The following is a 20,399-nucleotide window of genomic DNA, read 5'->3' as shown; positions in this document are numbered from 1 at the left end:
AGAGGCAACCTTTTTTTAAATTCCCTGAAATATGTAAGATCCTTTTGATCTATGAGCAAATATCTGCCTGTGAAACACATATCCGATGAAGAGATAACAAGAGAATCTCATGAAACCTCAATTTTACCTTCAGGTTTGATGCATTTATAAAATTTGAAATAACAGGTTCTTACATATTATTCATCATTCTTTGGGGGGGAGTGGGAAGAATCTAACCTAAAATAACCTTGATTTCTAGAAATGCAAATTAACAACCTACAAGGCCAAGTACATTTTGGCTAATCCTGATCCCAAAGAATATTCTCAGTCAGCCAGCCCCCTGCAGAAAATGGATATTACATGCATCACAAGTTCTTACCTGGCCCTCTCCAACTGTTTCCGTGTCTATTACGGTGATGATGCCTGGGACCAAAGGACTCCGCCTCGAATTACTATGGATGGCAACATCATCTTCTGTCACACCTGAAGGCAGCGTGCCTGTCAGCTGAGTCACCACTTTCCCAACTATTGTCAGGCCAGTTTTCAAAGTCTATAAGATGAAAGGTAAAATTTATAAATAACTTCATATCAGAATTTTAATTCTGATATGAAGTTATTTGCATCTGTTAATTCTCCTACCCATTAAATTCTTTCTTCTCTTAGGAGCCTATATGTAGCAGTGAACTTCACAGAAATTCAGTCTGACTTTTCATGTGACTGTAAACTCAGTATCAGTTTGAATGAATGGTATCAGTACAGCCCCAAAGTAATCATGGTGAGAATAAAGCCATAGGTAAATAACTAAAAAGCTTTGTTTCACATAAGAATACAATTATATTTTATAAAAATTATGTTCCCCTCCTTCTTTATGTATATAACTTAAAACATGTGACACAATAAGAAGTAGGATGATTCTCGACTTTTTCAGATATTACAAATCTAATTTTAAAACTATTTTTTAGCATGGAAATGACTGGGATGATCTGGTAGAATCCTTATGTGAAAAAAGATCATGCTTCCAAAGATAATCTATAATATGCTGTTATATAAGATTATACATCAGGATCTGGCATGTGAAAAATACAGTCTCCATCCAACATACTAATTACTAGATGAATGAAATATCATATAAAATTAGCAAAGAAGATTCTTTTCTCTCTGATAACAGAAAACAATTCAATATAATGCTTCTAAAATACAATTTTAATTAAAAATAACTTAAGATGCTTTATAATTACATTTTAGTTCCACTTCATTCAAAGCAAATAGACAAAAATAATGTGTGTGATTATTTTTTTATTTTATGGGACTCTCATCTAATTAGTCTCATATGCATTACCAAGCAATATGGTTAAGGTAATGTTTGGGGGCACTGTCTAAAAGGAAGAAAGCTAGAGCATAAAGAAAATTATGTATTTGATAAACATTGGAAAAACACCTAGTCATTAGAGACTAAATAAGTAATCTAGATTACATGGATATATCAAAAATTATGTATAAGACACACAATCAGAAATATTTTTCCAGTTCTCACATTGTGAGAAAAGTTTTTATTAAAATACTTCAAATTAATTTTTAATAAGGTGACTTTCTCTTTTAAAAATAATTATGGGAAAATAAATGTGATTTAAACCACAACTAGATTAAGTTTCAAAAAGGAAATGTATTTTCCAAAGAAATTTTCCATTAAAACACCATAGGATTAACATTAATACTTTATGCATTATTTTATTGTAGCTATGTTCTATGGAACCTTTACTATGAACTTGGGATTGGTTAAGGGTCTAAACCAGTGGTTCTCAACCTTCCTAATGCCGCGACCCTTTAATATAGTTCGTTGGACCCCAAAGGAGTCGCGACCCACGGGTTGAGAACCGCTGCTCTAAACATAAGTGATCTCTATAGATTTCCTCAAACACCTCAGTTTAAGAGAAAACAGAGGCTTCAGAAGTTAAGCACAACACCTAGCAAATGACAAAGCCAGAACTTAAAACTAGGGCTATCTATCTCCTAAGCTTGAATTTAACCACTCTCCAGTATTTCCTTATAATCTATTCCTGTTACTACTTGTGATCTCACACTTCATGAATTCAGAACACACACATATACTAGGGAGGGGTGAGGGAGGAAGACAATAACACTATATTTTAATAAATACTTAAATAAATGACCACCAAAGCCATTTGCTAAATTCAAGCAAAAAGATATAACTTACAGCTGACTGAAACCAGAAAAAAGCCACAAATCAATTTTAACTGTTTTGTTTAGTGCTAAAAACTCAAACTGCAGTGATTATAAAACACAGTAGCTTTCCTCAATTAGCTGCCAAACATTTGTTTCAATAATTCACAAGAAATGACTTACAAAGAGTCTGTTAGATTGTTAAGAAAGCCTCTGAAGGACCAACAAAATCAGGCGCCACGGTGTATTGATGTAGAAGCTAGCCAGGAAGCCTTATTAACCTCTGAGATGCTTCAGCTGATGTACTGACTCCATTAATGCTAATGGAGATGCTCCCACTTAAACGGAGCTACCCCTTTATCAAAGAAATGCCTTTCAGGTTTAAAGTCTTAGCTTGCATATCCTCCCCATTTGCCCTTGAGCTTATTATTTCATGCTCTTATACCAATGAATAGGAACAAACTAAAATAACTAGAGCACACAGAAAGTGGGAAATAATGTACCAAAGCCAACCACAAGATAAACGGGAAAGTTCACATAAAAGAATTAGGAAAAAACTCAAGAATGGGGGGACCAGGGAAGCAGGGTAGTATATTTCTTAGGCAAGGGCTCATATTACATGAAAGAGTTATAGTATTTCTCATAAAAAAATAAATAATGACTACCAGTGGGGTCATGTTATTAAAATTTAACAGTCATCAAATCTGCACTTTGTATAGTAAATGACAAGATAGTATTATCTATCATAGCTTACTAACTTCCAAATAAGGTCTAATGCAGGAAGTGAGAGAGGGGTGCTAGACGTTTTCTACATTAGTAAAGACCTTTGCTTCTAGAAGAAATTTGTTTCCATGTCACATCGATGAGCAGTAGTGTCCAAAAGCAATATATAATATTATTTAATAATTTTCATATATCACATTTAGATACCTAAATCACCTCACTGTGTAATTAGCCTTTTCACTAGATTTTTAGTAGAAAGGGTATGTGCATACCTGATGATTTTCTCAAATACAACAAAGGCTAAGAAAAAAAAATAGGAATTAAAACAATAAATCTAACTAGGCCAAATGGATATGTTAATTTAGGTAGTGTCTTCACAATCTGGGGTATCTAAACTCAAAAGTTCATTATATATATATATGAATAATTTTAAGAGTAATCACAGAACTATCTGCAAAAAAACTGAACGTAAGTTTATAATGAATGTGAGATAATCCACTATGACCAAAAATTCGAGTCAGCATAGTACTCATTCCGTTCTGTTGCAGACAGATTTGCCAAAGGGTCACTAGGCATCTTTAACCTTTCTCATGCCATATCAGTTGTCCTCCCTGTCCATTAGTGCTAATGGTACTGCTCTCACAAAACCTGTTAGTTGTCATTAAGAAGTTATCAGATAACGAGAAAATAGAGGCATTTTTATTAAATCAATTTACCATACTGGGGTTAAAACACATTAAAAGGAAAACTCAACTAGGACAGTTATAGAGTAACTAGAAAATGTGGAACAAGATTTTATAAATTTATCAAAATAATCCAATTTGAACAATTTCAAAATTAAGTTTTTCCTTTATCACCACCACAGAGAATTCATCACTATTATATTATTAAGGAAAGACAAATTATTTTCAAAATCAAAGGGAAAAATCTAAACGTATAAACTTTAATTTTAAGTGCTATTTGAGAACCCAGAAATTGAAAAAATAAAAAGAAAGAAAGAAAAGAAAACAAAACAAAAGAAAAAAAAGAGTATTGCTGCATAGGAGATCCAAGTACATATTCAACTAATATATTTACATTTATAATTGCACAGTGAAAAAAGAGTAAAAATTTAAAAATTAATCCCTCTATGGTTGTGTAACCTCTATAAATCCACATCAGAAACTGTCAGAGAGAGAGAAATATTAATCTTTCTGAGAAAGTGACATAATGAAATGGTTGTGAATTTAAGATTAACATCTTCTTCTTAAAGAGCATGTACTACATGGCCTTTTAAATTATTTCCATGTTACATCTCAAAAAATATTATATTACATAGAAATGAAAAAAAACTGGTAAGAAATAAGAAATTTTTATTTTCTATTTTAAATGATAGTCTAGGTAAATCAGATTAATCCTCCCAAAGAAAACAAGTAGAAAAAATTGGGGTGGGGCGGGAGAGGGGGGCGGTTCAACTCTGCTTGAACATATGGAGTATTTAACAAGAATGTGAAGAGTTCTTAGGTCAAAATCCAAGAGAACCAGGAAATATTTTAGGCCTAGATGCATTTGGTGATTCTAGGGAGGGCTGCTAAGAGACTGAGTGGTTTTTTCGATAGACTTGGAGAACTATGTTCAAGGGGTCAATTGGGTGACCTTCCCTCCATGCCTTGGTTGGGAACCTGAGGGATACAGAATAGACAGAAGAGAGAACCAGTAATAATGAGGTTGTCAGAGCTATTTCAGGTAAACATTATTTAGAACATTTAATTTCAATCCCTAAAATTGGATTAAAATTATCCAAGACTGACCGTGTTGCAGAACTCTGATACCATATCAAATTTAAAATTGTTTCTAAAGATTTTTGAAATAAGATCTGGCAAACCATGAGTCAAGACATTATAAGTAAGGACCAGCTGAAAAAAACAAAAATACACTGAAAACAAAACCAAATATTGGAGTTATCAGAAACATATTTAAAAATAAGGGTGTTTAAACAACTTGGTAATTTGAAAAAAATTGAATTCTAGAGGATCAGAAATTATCACTATCCACTAAAATATTTCATATATGTTTTTGTGCATGTATTAAAATAACCATTCCCCTTTTCCCTCTAATATTAATATTATACTGTGTATGATGCCAGTTGGGTACTGATATAGCAGTGGGATTACATTGTAAAGTATATGCACCAATATGCACCCAAAACTAATGCAAATTCACATGGAATGCAAACTGTAAGTTTTTTAATTATTTAATTAAAAATATTTTAAAAGAAATGTGACTTATGTTCATAGTTATATTTTTCCTTTGTTTTATAAATTTACAAACAAGAGTACAAATAAGCATTAAAAACAGGCAAATGCAATTAACAAAAATTAAACATTACCACTTTATTCAAGTGCTACTGGAAGAATTTTATACATTGCCAGAGCTGACAATGAATGTCAATTAACATCACTTTCATTGGTGACCGAGGGTCTATTGGGAATTGACTGGAGGGTGTGATCAATGTAATTTTTACAGTTAAATGTGGAAGATCTGAGTGTATTTCTCACAGTTTGCAATATTGGAGAATAACAAGTAGGAAGTTCGAGCTTGTTCTTTTCAAAGCATATTTAGTCTAGTCTCATCCCAGCATGTCCACCTTTAGCTACAGTTAAACAGCTTAAACAGCTTACCAGTTACTGAATAAAGCAGGTCACTTTCCTTTTATGAAGGCACACAAAAACATAATTATAGCAAAGAAGAGCTGAAAAACTGTCCTACATCACATAACTGAAAATTATTCTACATAATAATACAATGAGCTATCCTGAGGCAAGTGTATGACAGGTCAGTCTAAAAAGAACTGAATATTTGAGAAATGGACCTCTTGTAAACTAACTCAGTAACACTGATGCTACCTAATTACTCTGTCTGAGATTTCCCTTCCTTGAAAGAACCATCATAATTCTGGCACAGCCAATGGAGAGAAGTAAGCAATTTTTTTAATAAAGATTTTGACATCTAAAATACAGAGTGCTGTAAGCATAAAAACATGCTAAAACACTTCATTGTAAGCATTTGTGATCAGTCTTGAAGTATTTTTGTATGTTTCACACGAAAACAGTGTGACCTTTGATTGCCTCCCTGTGGTTTGCTTTAAACTGTTGTTCTCTTCTGAATAGTAGTGCTTTTTATTACATGCTGTCATTTAGATTCGCTATGTCACCCCTATTATTAGAATTGTTTTGTTGTATACTTCAGAATTCAAAAGGATAGTGATTATAAAAATACCTTATAATCAGCATAAAGTTTACGAGCCATCGTCAAAATTAACCCAAGCACAAACACAGAAAGAAGTCATGTGACAAACATGCAAGGGGCAGCCTATGACTAAAAGGAACCTTAGAATGTGCCAGGGATCTAACTCAGGTTTTCTTAAAGAATACTACTTTTTTAGGCAAACTAAAAATTCATAAATGTTAAAGGACGCAAAGGGATGTCAGTTTAGGTAGAATAATGCTAATCACACATAAAGAATCCAGAAGTCACTGCTTAGGACGTGTACAGCTTCTTTCCAAAGTGGAATTAATTACATAACAGACTTTACTCTAGCTAACAGACTTAAATATTTAAAATTGGGTAACTATAAACCCTATAATCATTACAATATAAAATAAAGTATTACTTATGAACTTTAAGAAATTAAATACCTAATCATTGAGCCACCAATTCTCATGAGACATGAAATAAGTCTGACTTACTTCTTAAGGTTATTACATTTGTGGATGAAAAGGGGAAGAGACCATCTCAATCCAATTCAGGGGAGAAACTTGATAATTACTCCAAATAATCACAACTCCCAAAGACTACTGGATACTCACTTTAGCAGCACTAATGACTGTGGCAGTATAAGACTGATTGTTGTCCCCACAGGCTCCACCACGGGACTGATGACATCGAATCAACTGGAAAAAGAGAGAGAAGTCAGAAAGTCATTTCTATTCAACTGTTTAACTCTACAGGCTATTAGGACAGAGCTTATTTACCATGCATAATGATGGTGGTGGGTGGAAATGTTTGTACAAGTGTATTTCATACAAACAGCCAAAAGCCCTGCTCAGACACTTTTAGCCCTTTTATAATCTACTGGTGCCATTTAGGCCGTTTCATGCTCAAATGCAATTTTTAATTACAAGATGAATAGTTTTTAAGAATTCATAAACTCTAAAATGGTAGAATTTGGGCTCTGGCAGCCTTTCCACAAATAAAATTTAAAAACATAATCAAAGGACTTAGACATGACTTACTAACATTAAATATTTAACATGCTAGCAAATTAGGGGTTTTGTCCTCTTAATTCCTACATAAAGATTGTAAAAGGAAACCTAAAAAAAATAGACAAAAGATTGTGCCATATTTTCATTTTCAACTGTATCAGTGGAAAAGTGGCACAAATTACGCATAAATCAACTATGACACATATAGTAGCTATCCACTTCAGAGGGCTTACTAGTTTCACCATTAGAATGAAAAAGACATGCCCCTATTGATGTCTGATGTAAATATATTGACCTGCCAATTTTCAGAGTAAATCACTAGTTTGACAAACATGATTCTGTCATGTGCTGAGCAATAACTGGTATTAAATTCTCCATTGCTCCTACATTTCCTAAATTTGGTGGGGGGGGGCGAGGGGAGAGAGAGAAACATATATATGTATACAGTATCATTAGCCAAATTCTTACATTTACATTTGTAATGAAATAACAATAACAGAGTGCTAGAACAGCTCCATGTTGTGATACGAATTATTACAAGCCAACAGAATTCAAAAAGAACCTACCTCTCTAAACATAAAGAAACAAAAATGTTTTATATAATTTAAAACCAGGTCATTTCATAAAGATTAATATGTAAACCTTTTATTCTTTTAATCTAAAATCAATTCTCCTTCTTCACTAACATTGTATGAAAAAACAATCCCTCAAAGCAATAACAATATCTGTATATATAAAAGACTAAGTGATTGTCGAACCATCTGACCCTGTAACCATGCTACTGGCCGGTAGGTATGACACGCATTGACCACCAGGGGGCAGACACTCAATGCAGAAGCTGCCGAGCTGCAGTGACTTGGCAGCAGCGGTTCTCGGTTCTCGGTTCTCGGGTGACACACCCCAGAACCAGAGAGAAGGGAGCCCAATTCCTCGCTGAGCCACAAGATTCCACCTTCGGCCATCGGTTATGTTGTTGCTAGGGTAATGTGGCCCCGAATCTGGTTTACTGCATACTTGTGTTTGCGTTCCAAACCCTGTAGGACAGCAACTCTCACACTCTGGGACCCCTTGGGGGATGTCGGAGTGCCGGTTTCAGCGTGACCCTGCAGGCCAGGCTGAGGGACCCCACCTGCCGGAGGGACTCTGCTCACTCCACAGATGCCGGGGAGGGACCGGGAAGGTTGGCTCCAGGACATGTCAGGCCCATCTCCCCCAGTCCCGCCCCACCGGCCACCTTCTAATTAATTTCCTTTCAATGTGCACGAATCCATGCACTGGGTCAGTAACTAGTATATATTTATAATGAAATAGTTTTGAAGGTCTGATGTGAGATATCACACTGCCACACTGCCACACTGAATGATTGCTTAAGTAGATAGAGTTCAAGGTCAATGGTGAGGAATTGTCCAAATGACAGGTGATCAACAGCAAATGTGGTTTAGTAAATAAAAAGAATCTATCTCACTCATTCACCCACTGCCTCACTCATTCATTCATTCGTTCACAAACATTCAAAAGAATTAAGAAAATTATCCCTCTGCTGCCTCCTGCCTTAAATGGAAGGAGAGAGAGAGGACAATTGTTGGTGTCCAACTAAAACCAAAACCAAATCAAAGAAAGCAAACTAGTAAGTTAAATAGTCATCATTGGTTGGTAATCGCTTTGGAAAATTTGGGAGCGAGTGGTCCATTATCAATAATCCAAGAGTCCTGCCTTACCTTGTTTTCTGCATAAGCCAGCCAGCGGCTCCCAAGAGCAATAGGATTCATGTTGGGCCCTGGACAAGGATAGCAGCCTGGAAAATTTCAAATGGCAATATTTAGAAATTTCTTAATAAATTTTCTGTTGATGTACCATATTTTGATGCCATTAAAACATAACAAACAAAGGTTTTTTTTCAAGTTTCACATAAAATTACCATAATACTAATCATGATTCTAATAGCTAAATGAGGTTTTTTATTTTTTCCTCTACAATTCCCCTTTGATTTTTTTACTTTATTCCAATAAGAAACAAATCTGGTAATCACTTTTCGCAAATATTGAGCATTTTATACAGTTATTCCTAGAACAAGAGAGAGAAGCTGAGGCAAATCATTTAAAGTTTGTAAGTCTACAACTTCATAAGTCAAGCAACAATGTTTGAAGAGGCCAGAGGAAGGATACAGTTGGTTCAGGAATTTAAGGGCAAAAGATAAAGAATACAAACACCTAAAAGGAAAAGAAGATACAATGCACAATTGAGGGGGTGGGGGGAGACAACCACTTAAGTATGAGGCCAAAGAGAAGAAATCCACAAAGGGTGCCTCATTAGAAAGATGTCAGGGAACTATTTACATAATCGAGTCCAGCCAATAAAAAATAACAGAAAGGATTATTTTGTGGTTCTCTCCTTTCAACAAGAATAAATCACGAGAAACCAAGATGACGGCATAGGTAAACACCGGAGTTTGCTGCCTCGAACAACCACTTCAAAAATACAACTAAAAGATGGAACAGACATCATCCAGAACCACAGGAAGGCTGGCTGAGTGGAAATTCTACAACTAGAAGGAAAGAGAAAAGCATACCGAGACTCAGAGGAGGCGCAATGCGGAAATAAAATACTAAGGTACAGAGGCGCACACGGAGCGGGCTGGCGGCTGAGGGCGCGGTTGTCGTTTTCAATCGGGAGGGAGTCTCAGGCTCTGAGCTCCAGTTCCGGGCGAGTCTCTGGGAACCCAGACTCATATGGGAGAAGCAGGACTGTGTGGCATCGGTCGGGACTGTGTGGCATCGTTCGGAACTCGAGGGCAGCTTTCTCTTGGAGGGGCTTGCAGCAATTGCCAAGACACTGAGAAGTGGAGCCTCTGAGAGCAGCCATAACTGCTAGCCCCGCCCTGTTGATCCCGTGGGACCCGCCCCACCCAAGCTCTGCAGGGAAGCTTTTGCTGGATAGCCTAAGGCAGAGGCTAGATTAGCACCTCCCTAGAGATCCAGGAGTCAGTGTACCCAGAGGTCAGAGGGCAGACTCAGTGAGCACCAAAGCCCCACTGAAGCAAGTCTTGCCCTAGAGGGGTGTCCCCAGCACAGAAGTTCTCCCACTGCAGACACAGCTGATTCTCACAGACAATTGGCCTGGAGGTCAATTCCTCCAAGTGATACCTACAACAACCAAGGCTTAACTACAACAAGACTGTGCACAAAGACCACAAGGGGGTGCAGCAAGAGTGTCCTCCTCAGGTAATTGGGGAGGCTGAACCACTGGACCCTAGAGGACACTTAGCACAGAAAGTGGTTACTTTATCAACACAGGGAAGCATAAAAAATGCAGAGACAAAGAAAAAGGACACAAATGACAGAAATGGAGGAAAGCAAACTACTGGATATAGAGTTCAAAACCACACTTTTAAGGTTTTTCAATAATTTTCTAGAAACTGCCGATAAACTTAATGAGACCTACAAGAAATCTAATGAGAACATCGAGGTTGTGATAAAGAACCAACTAGAAATTAAGCATACACTGACTGAAATAAAGGATATTATACAGACTCCCAACAGCAGACCAGAGGATAGCAAGAATCAAGTCAACGATTTGAAATATGAAGCAAAAAACACCCAACCGGAAAGGCAAAAAGAAAAAAGAATCCAAAAATACGAAGATAGTGTAAGGAGCCTCTGGGACAGCTTCAAGCGTACCAACATCCGAATTATAGGGGTGCCAGAAGAAGAGAGCAAGATATTGAAAACCTATTTGAAGAAATAATGACAGAAAACTTCCCCTACCTGGTGAAAGAAATAGACTTAAAAGTCCAGGAAGTGCAGAGAACCCCAAACAAAAGGAATCCAAAGAGGGCCACACCAAGACACATCATAATTAAAATGCCACGAGCAAAAGACAAAGAGAGAATCTTAAAAGCAGCAAGAGAAAGAAACTCAGTTACCTACAAGGGAGTACCCATACGACTGTCAGCTGATTTCTCAACAGAAACTTTGCAGGCCAGAAGGGAGTGGCAAGAAATATTCAAAGTGATGAATACCAAGAACCTACAACCAAGATTACTTTATCCCGCAAAGCTATCATTCAGAATTGAAGGTCAGATAAAGAGCTTCACAGATAAGAAAAAGCCAAAGGAGTTCATCACCACCAAACCAGTATTATAAGAAATGCTGAAAGGTATCCTTTAAGAAGAGGAAGAAGAAGAAAAAGGTAAAGATACAAATTATGAACAACAAATACACATCTATCAAGAAGTGAATCTGAAAATCAAGTGAATAATCTGATGAACAGAATAACTGGTGATTATAATAGAATCAGGGGCATAGAAAGGGAGTGGACTATTCTTGGGGGGGAAAGGAATGAAGGGGATGCGGGAAGAGACTGGACAAAAATCATGCACCTATGGATGAGGACAGTGGGTGGGGAGTGAGGGAGGAGGGTAGGGTGGGCCTGGGTGGAGGGGAGTTATGGGGGGAAAAAAGAGGAACAACTGTAATAATCTGAACAATAAAGATTTTAAAAAAAAAGAAATCACATATTCCTGGCAGTGGACACCATGTATGCATAGAAACACCAATGAACTCTACTAACCAAGACACACAAAATTTAGTCAAGTATGTGATGTCTGTCATCCTCGAGGCTCTCATCTCCCCTCCTGGCTGTGCCAATAAAGTGTCTTGAGGCTATCACCCTCATCTGTCAACTACACAAAATAATATTCCACTGTCTCACAAAACTGCTTTTTATTTTTCAACTACAGTTTGCATTTAATATGATTCTGTATTGGTTTTACGTGTGCAGCATATTAGTTAGACAATCATATACTTCACAAAGTGTACCCCTGATATTTTCAGTACCCAACTGGCATCATAGATAGTTATCACAATATTATTGACTTTTATTTCCTATACTGCACTTTACATCCCCATGACTATTCTGTAACTACCAATCTGTACTTTTCAATCACTTCACCTTTTTCACCCAATCTCCCAACCCCTCTCCCCTGTAGCAACCATCAAGTCTGTACTCTATCTATGAGTCTGTTTCAGTTTTCACAGAAATGTTTGAAAGGGACTAGTCAAAAGACTGCAGAATGAAAGAATGCAAAACACCTAACCTACAGGACTCCTGGTTTATCATTCCAAAAGTATCTGGTTAATATTTTCACAACTGTTTTCCTCTTAAATGTACACTACAGGATCAAGCTAAGGTTATCTATTTCATAGTTTAAGTCTCAATTTGGAATCTAAATTTTTGCAATCATGAGGCAAACAAGATTTTATAACAATAACCTTTTCTTCCCATGGCAAAAATAAATAAATAACCAAATTACATAAACATAGTATCAAAAAATAGCATTTCTACATTTCAAACTGCACTGCTCACATACACGCTACCTAGCAGAAAGTCCCAGTCTATGTTATTGATCCTAAAAGACATAGAGTAATCAATGCATGATAGTTTATTCAAAAGCATACTTCTTAATAAAGAAAATTAATAAATTAAAGCATATTTATTAGGTAATGGCCAAAAAAGTTATCTATATAGAAAATTTTTTCAGATATTAAAATAGTGTGCTCAGCTAAGAGCCAGATATTTTAAAGCCAATTTTGATAGAGATCTTTTTTAAATGTATATTCCATGGTTCCCTGAATTCAGAGAGCCTCGTGAGAAGCAATAGCCATCATTTTGAAAGGTTGGTGCTGCTGTGTTCACAAACACTGGATAAACCCACACTGATGTTGCTTCCATTATACACTAGTTTTCATTTTACATCCTTCAACTGCCATCTATCTTTTTTTTTTATTACTGATTTCAGAGAAGAAGGGAGATGAAGAGAGAGATAGAAACATCAATGATGAGAGGGAATCATTGATCGGCTGCCTCCTGTACGTTGGACCGAGCCCGCAACCCAGGCATGTGCCCTTGACCGGAATTGAACCTGGGACCCTTCGGTCCACAGGCCGACGCTCTATCCGCTGAGCGAAACCGGCTAGGGCATATCTTGAGATTTCATTGTAAAAGAAGATTTAAAAATGTATGTTGCTATATCCACTTAATGTTAATTATGGCTAAATATTATGGGAAAAAACATAGGACAAAGGTCCATTAAAATAGTGCAAAACAACCCACTCTAACAAATAGTATGCATCATTTAGATAAAAGATTTTATTTCTATACTCCCACTGAGTAAACTAATCCTACTGTGCTTTTATATATGTGCATGCTTATATTCCACAGACATTTTTAGAACTAGAGAAAGGAGTATAGGTGTGGTGCATAAGAAAGTTTCCCCCTTTTCAATGTCGTTAAATAAATAAAGAATACTGAATTGTGGCATTATATAAGAGGTAGCAAATCTCCTGAAATTTAAAGTCAACATAATCTAACTCTCAATTCTAATAGCCATTTTGCCTCACTAGATCCTAATAAGTATATATTCTCCTTTCTAAAACAAAAGCATAGTACTTTTGTTAACAACTCACTTTAGAGTCAAGGTTTTTAGAAACTCAGTGGACCTCAAGAGTTACAGTGTATTGGGATAAAAGCAAATTGTTTTTCTGCTCTTCAAAAACATTTTACAGCTGGAATCAGCAGAACATCAGCCACTCAGCACTATCCCAACTTTATAAGCATGACTCCTTTAAAGATTAACTGTTGCCTCCAGCTAAACTTTGAAAACAAGTGAAAGGGGGGGAAACCAAGCCACTATAATATTAGGACTAATTCTAACAAGTTTACAATGTTTGTGAACAAAGTAAAGAAGAACTAGATATTTAAAAACTTGGTTTCTAAATTTAAATAAAGATAAAATTCAAGAAAAGCATAATAAATGAAGATTCTTCCATTATTAGAGTAATTAAAAAGGCACAAGACATACAATTTAGAGGGCATCCTCCCAGAAGCTGGTCCTAATGGAGAGTTCGCCTGAACTCATTTTGAAACCAAAGAGTTTAACCACTCTCTGTAACACTCTGCCTTATTTTTCTTGGTAAGAATAACTCAAAAGAGTTCGGACCTTTGTGGGAGCAGAGAGAATCTGATGTCTGCATTTATGGTCAACTGACTTTCAACAAGGATACAAAGGCAAGTCAATGAGGAAAGAATAATCTTTCAACAAATGATGGGTCATCTGGATATCCATGTGCAAAAGAATTAAACTGAAACTTGACCTCACACAGCATACAAAAATTAACTGTAAATGAATCAAAGACATATAAGAACATATATACATAAATCATAGACACAGACCACAGTGTGGTGATCGCCAGAGGAGAGGGAAGGGTGGGCTGGGTGGAGATGGCAAAAGGGGTGGGGTTGGGATGGAGACATCTTCATTAATGTCAACAATAAAAATAAAGTTAAAAATGAAAAAGCTAAAAGTATTAACCTCTGTAACAAAATATAGTGGTAAAGCTGCATAATCTTAGGTTAGGCAATGCTTTCTTAGATATGACACCAAAAATAAGTGATAAAAAAAAAACAGATAAATCGAACTTCATCAAAACGAAAACTTTTGTGCCTCAAAGGACACCACCAAGAAAGAGAAAAGACAATTCACAGAAGTGGAGTTTTGCAAAACATGTACCTGATAACTGACTACACCTAGAATATAAACAGAACTATGACAATGAGGAAAATACAACTCAATATAAAATTTAACAAAGAAGATATAAGATGGCAAACAAGCCATGAAAAGATGCTCAACATCACTAGCCATCGGGGAAATGCAAATTAAAACTAGAATCAAATACCACTTCATGAGACCCTAATAGAATGGCTATAGTCAGAGAAACAATAACGATCGTCAGCGTCAATGTGGAGAAATTGGACCCTCAGACACTGCTGGTGGTGATGTAAAATGTTGCAATCACTCTGTCTGGCAGCTCTTCAAATAGAGAAGGATAAAATTACCATATGACCAAGCAATTTGACTCCTAGGTACATACCCAAGAGAAATGAAAATGCATGTCCACACAAATACTTATATCCAAAAGAAATGAAAAAATATTTCCCCATAAAAACCTTTCACTCAAAAAAGCATTATTCATAATAGCCCAAAAATGGAAACTAAAGGTCTATCAATTGATAAATAGACAAAATGTGTTATTAAACATACTATTATTCAGCAATAAGAAGAAATTAAGAATAACATTCCATCATCTGAACATACCAGTTTATCTGTCCACTCACCCACTAAAGAACAACCTGGTGTCTTCTACATTTTGGCAATGTGAATAAAGCTGCTATAAATACCATGGGCATGTTTTTTAAGTGGACATAAGTTTTCAACTCCTTTATATAAATGCCCATTGATAGATAAATGTCCAGTTTTATGAGAAACTATCAAACTGTCCATTACAGTGGTTGTACTATTTTGCATTCCCAGGAGCAATATATGAGATTTCTTATTTGCCAGCATTTGGTGCTATCAAATAGTCGGCATTTTGGCTTTGTCTAATAATGTGTTGGCATCTCATTATTGTTGTTTTTGTTTAAATATGATTTTATTGATTTTTTTAAAGAGAAAAACTAAGGGAGAGAGATAGTGAGATACAAAGATCCATGAGAGAGAAACATCAATAGGCTGCCTCCTGCACGCCCCCATACTGGGGATTGAGCCTGAAACCCACGCATGTGCCCTGACCAGGAATCCAACCATTGACCTCCTGGTTCATGGATCCATGCACAACAACTAAGCCACACCAACCAGGCTGTTTAAATTTAAATTTCACTGATGAACTACCATTGAGAGAATATTTTCATATGCTTATTTGCCATCTGAATCTTTTTTTATATAATTTTTATTTCTTAAAGTATTACAAAGAGTATTACTTTTGTCTCCTTTTTTTCCCCCACTTGACATTCCCCCAGCCCCTACCCCCCCCCCCCAGTGTCTTGTGTCCATTGGTTAATCTTATATGCATGCATATAAGCCCTTTGGTTGATCTCTTAATCCCCCCAACACTCCCCAGGCTTCCCACTGTAGTTTGACAGTCTGTTCAATGTTGCTCTGCCTCTGCATCTATCCCTGTTCATTAGTCTATACTGGTCCCCATTATCTGCCCCAACCTCACTGGAGCAGTCCCAACCTCACTGGGGCCATCTCAGCCTCACCGGGGCCGTTTCAACTTCACCAGGGCCGTCCATACCTCACCGGGGCCGTCCCGACCTCACCAGGGCCGTTTCAACCTCACCGGGGCTGTCCCGACCTCACCAGGACCGTTTCAACCTCACCGGGGCCGTTTCAGCCTCACTGGGGCCGTTTCAACCTCACCAGGGCTGTCCTGATCTCACCGGGGCCGCTTCAACCTCACCGGGGCCGTCCCGACCTCACCGGGGCCGTCCCAGCCTCACCGGGGCCGTCCCAGCCTCACCAGGGAAACACGAAGTTTGGCCCTCTGTCCCCTGCTGGGCGGCTCCCCGTCAGACAAAATCTCCAGGCATTCCTGGTGGCTGAAAATCCAGCACTCCTGCTCGGACCACACCCTTCTCCAAGTGCACAGACTGCCCGTCTGCCGTCCCCCAGCGCCCCACGCACGACTGGAACTGGTGGGCATGTTTGTGCGCCTGCTGGTACAGCGGTTCGGTTCCACAACACCGGCCCAGCCGGGCTCAGCCCCGGCCTGCCCTGAACCCGACTCCACCCCCTGATTGCGTCCCTCCCGGATGCAAGGAGCTGAAATCTGCAGCCTGCTGGGTTGGGCTCTGTACTTGGTGCCTCTGCACATCCTACTCAGTCTCAATGCTCTTCTTTCTATGCGCGGAGTTGAAATCTGCAGTTTGTTGGGTTGGGCTCTGTACTTGGTGTCTCTGCACATCCTACTCAGTCTCAATGCTCTTCTTCCTATGAGAGGAGTTGAAATCTGCAGTTTGTTGGGTTGGGCTCTGTACTTGGTGACTCTGCACATCCTACTCAGTCTCAATGTTCTTTCTTTCCTTCCAGTTGTAGAGCTTCTACTGGGCCAACTTTCCCATGGTTCCGTATGATCGCTGTCTGTCCTATAGTTGGTAGTTTCAATGTTGTGTGAAGCAGCACGCACAGGTCTCTTCCTTACGCTGCCATCTTGGTTCTCCTGGGTCTGCTTCTTGAGTGTGTCTCCCATGGCTGTGAGCAGTTGAAGTCTGCAATTTGTTGGGTTAGGCTGCAAAAGCGCAGGTGGGTCTTTTCGTGCACCTGGCACAGCTTGGATGGGGATGTAAATTGATTAGGGCTGGGTCTCAGGGAGTCGCCATGGCGGAGCAAATAGCACTGGCTGTGTCTCCGCGGCCCCTCGCCTCTCCAGGACACCGGGCCTTCGCGTCCCCCAGTGCCGGCGAGCAGCTGTGCGACAGAGACTCCCTCGCTTTCTGACGGCTGCAAGGCCGTACCGCCTCTCCCCATAGGATCTTGTGCCTCATGTTCCCGCCCGAACCAGCTCAGTGGATTTGAGAGTTTGTAAAAGCACAGACATTTCCTCTTGTGCCTTTGGCACAGCTTGGATGGGGATGTAAATTGGGTAGGGCGGGGTCTCAGGGAGTCGCCAGCATGGAGCAGATAGCATTGGCGGCATCTCCGCGCCCCTTGCCTCTCCGGGACACCAGGACTTTGCGTCCCCCAGTGCTGGCGAGCAGCCGCGTCAGAGCTTCCCTCGCTCTCCAACCGCTGCAAGGCCGTGTCCTCTCTCCCCGTGGGGCCTGGGGCCTCAGAGACCCGCCCCGAGCAAGCCCAGAGGATTCGAGGGTTCGTAACCGCTTCCGATTGAAAAAAAACCACGAATCCAGTTGCAGCCCGCCTGGCGTGTGACTGCGTACCTCTGTTTTTGCCGCCTCCGTAGCTCCCACTCAGTCTCACTGCGCTTCTTTCTTTTCTTCCAGTTGTAGATCTCCCACTGGGCCAATTTCCCCATGGTTCTGAGTGGTGGTTGTTTGCCTCATAGTTGGTAGTTTCAATGATGCTGTGAGAGAGCAGCACGCACAGGTCCACTCCCTACGCCGCCATCTTGGTTTCTCCTGAATCTTCTTTTTTCTACTTAAGGTCTTTGAACCATTTTTTAATCAGTTTGTTTTCTTCCTGTTGAATTTTCAGAGTTTATGTATAGTCTGGATAACGGTCCTTTATTAGATGTGTCTCCTACAAATATTTTCTCCCAATCTGTGGCTGGTCATCTCATTCTACTGACAATGTATTTTACAGAGCAGAAGCTGTTAATTGCAATAAAGTCCACCTTATCAATGATTTATTTCATGAATTGTGCCTTTGGTGTTGCATCTAAAAAGACATCATCATACCCAAAGTCATCTAGGTTTTCTCCTGTTATAGTCTATACATTTATACTTTTGTGTATTGCACTTATAATTAACTTTAATTTTTATGAAGGATATAAGGTCTATATCTAGATTCAATTTTTGGCACATGAATGTCTACTTGTCCCAGAACCTTTTGTTGAATATATCTTTGCTCCATTATACTACCTTTGCTTATTTGTCAAAGATCTATGTCTGTACTCTCTATTCTGTCTCGCTGATACATCTGTCTATTCTTTTGCCAATGTCAACACCAAAATTGAACCCTAAGACAAACTACTGGCATTATATGTTTTATGGATTGGGTAAATGTATGCTGACATATATCCATCATTGTAATATGATAAGAGTATTTTCACTGCCCTACAAATTCTCTGTACCTATTTATCATTTCTGCCCTCTCCATTTTACCAGCAGCCACTGATCTTTTAACTATCTCCAATCTTTGCCTTTATGCATCCATAGACTTTTCCTAAAAGTATAGGTAAAATTTTATGTTTGGCTTTTCTTAACATTATCTCATAAGCATTTTACATATTTCCATGAAAGTATCATGAAAATAAAATAATTATAAATGCTAATTTAAAAAAGAAACATTATAAGAGTATTGCCATTATAAGGCTAAACAGGTGGGAATAATGTGCAGAGAATAAGAAAGCCTTAAGTGATTTCACTGCACATATTTGCTGAGCGTCCACTATGTATCAGGCACCATGTGAAAACACCATGACAGCCTAGTCCATTGTATATAAATGGGAAATCAAAAGAAGAGAGATAGATTTGACTTTTACCTTTAGCTGGACTGAGTTCTCACATTAACATTCCAAACCTTTCTTAGATAATTTACAAATTTGCCTCTAAACATTAAAGAAAAAAATCTATTTCAAAAATTAAAAATAATTGTGCATTTTTAAGATCCTTTAAATTCATTCCTTACATTTCTTATTCATCACGAACATACATGAAGAACACATCTTAATACTAAGAAATGACATTAGGACTATAAGGAATACATGTTCCTCCTCCAAGTAAAAATGGGGGCCAATGGAAAGAGTCACTTACTTACTATATAATCCTTTGCTCTCTCTCTGGAGAATTCCTATCTGCTTTTCAATTTAAGCACACTGGAAATGACTGCTAATGACACCTATCAGTCCTTGTCTTTTGTTTTCTTAATCATACATGGGTTTTAGATTTCCACATCAGACAGCTGCTCAGGGCCACCTTTTCTGTATAGCCAAAGACAAAGGTGTCTCCTTTCTCATCATACTGGCTGTGTTCCCTTTCCAGTTCTCTATCAGCTCTCTTTACCTGATCCTTCTCCCCTTTGGCACAAATTCCCAAGATGCTTTCTCTGATGGACACAGCTGTCTCTACTAATTTTACAGTCCCGATTCATACATAACTAAGGTACTCACAATAGTATTACACAAGAGCTTTTCAAAGTATTTTAGAAATTAAATGCTTGCATGATCAAAACGATAGCCTCATAGACCAATGGAACAGAACTGAGAATTGAGAAACAAACCTACATGTGTACGGGCAACCAATTTTCAACAAAGGAGCCAAAAACACACAATGGAGAAAACAAATAAACGGTGCTGCAAAAATGAGAAGGCCACATGCAAAAGAATGAAACTAGAGTATCTGCCACCATACACAAAAATTAACTCAAAATGGATCAAGGACCTAAGTATTAGATCCCATGAAAAAATAAAACACATAGTAAAAAAACATAGGTAGTAAACTTTTGGATCTTGGTGTCACAGAGGACTTTATAAATTTGACTCCCAAAGGCAGGGAAGTTAAAGCAAAAATATGAAAAGATGCTCAAATTTACTGGCTATAAGGGAAATGCAAATGAAAACCACAGTGAGATATCCCCTCACACCTGTCAGAATAGCTATTATGAAAAAGTCAACACACAAAAAGCTGCCGAAGATGTGAAGAAAAGGGAACTCTCATGCGCTATTGGTGGAATTATAAGTTGGTATAGCCACTATGAAA

At 38.2% G+C, this 20,399-nt stretch overlaps 1 protein-coding gene across 4 annotated transcripts in view; it reads right to left on the bottom strand.

Annotated features, from left to right (window-relative positions):
- The window catches only part of BCAS3 (BCAS3 microtubule associated cell migration factor), a 472,069-nt gene that overhangs the window by 360,830 nt on the left and 90,840 nt on the right, over positions 1 to 20,399 (bottom strand). For all 4 annotated transcript variants that reach the window (XM_081108786.1, XM_081108785.1, XM_081108787.1 and 1 more), the window contains exons 10-12: positions 8,846 to 8,922; positions 6,732 to 6,815; positions 359 to 529 (exon numbers count right to left, since the gene is read on the bottom strand). In XM_081108786.1, the coding sequence (XP_080964912.1) occupies positions 359 to 529; positions 6,732 to 6,815; positions 8,846 to 8,922 (332 nt within the window). The remainder of the gene's footprint in view (positions 1 to 358; positions 530 to 6,731; positions 6,816 to 8,845; positions 8,923 to 20,399) is intronic.

Source organism: Myotis nattereri (genome assembly GCF_964212035.1).
Source record: "Myotis nattereri genome assembly, chromosome: 16".
In the NCBI taxonomy this organism is placed as follows: domain Eukaryota; kingdom Metazoa; phylum Chordata; class Mammalia; order Chiroptera; family Vespertilionidae; genus Myotis; species Myotis nattereri.
Note: the sequence above shows the minus strand (reverse complement) of the source record. Positions and strands in the feature narration are given on the sequence as shown.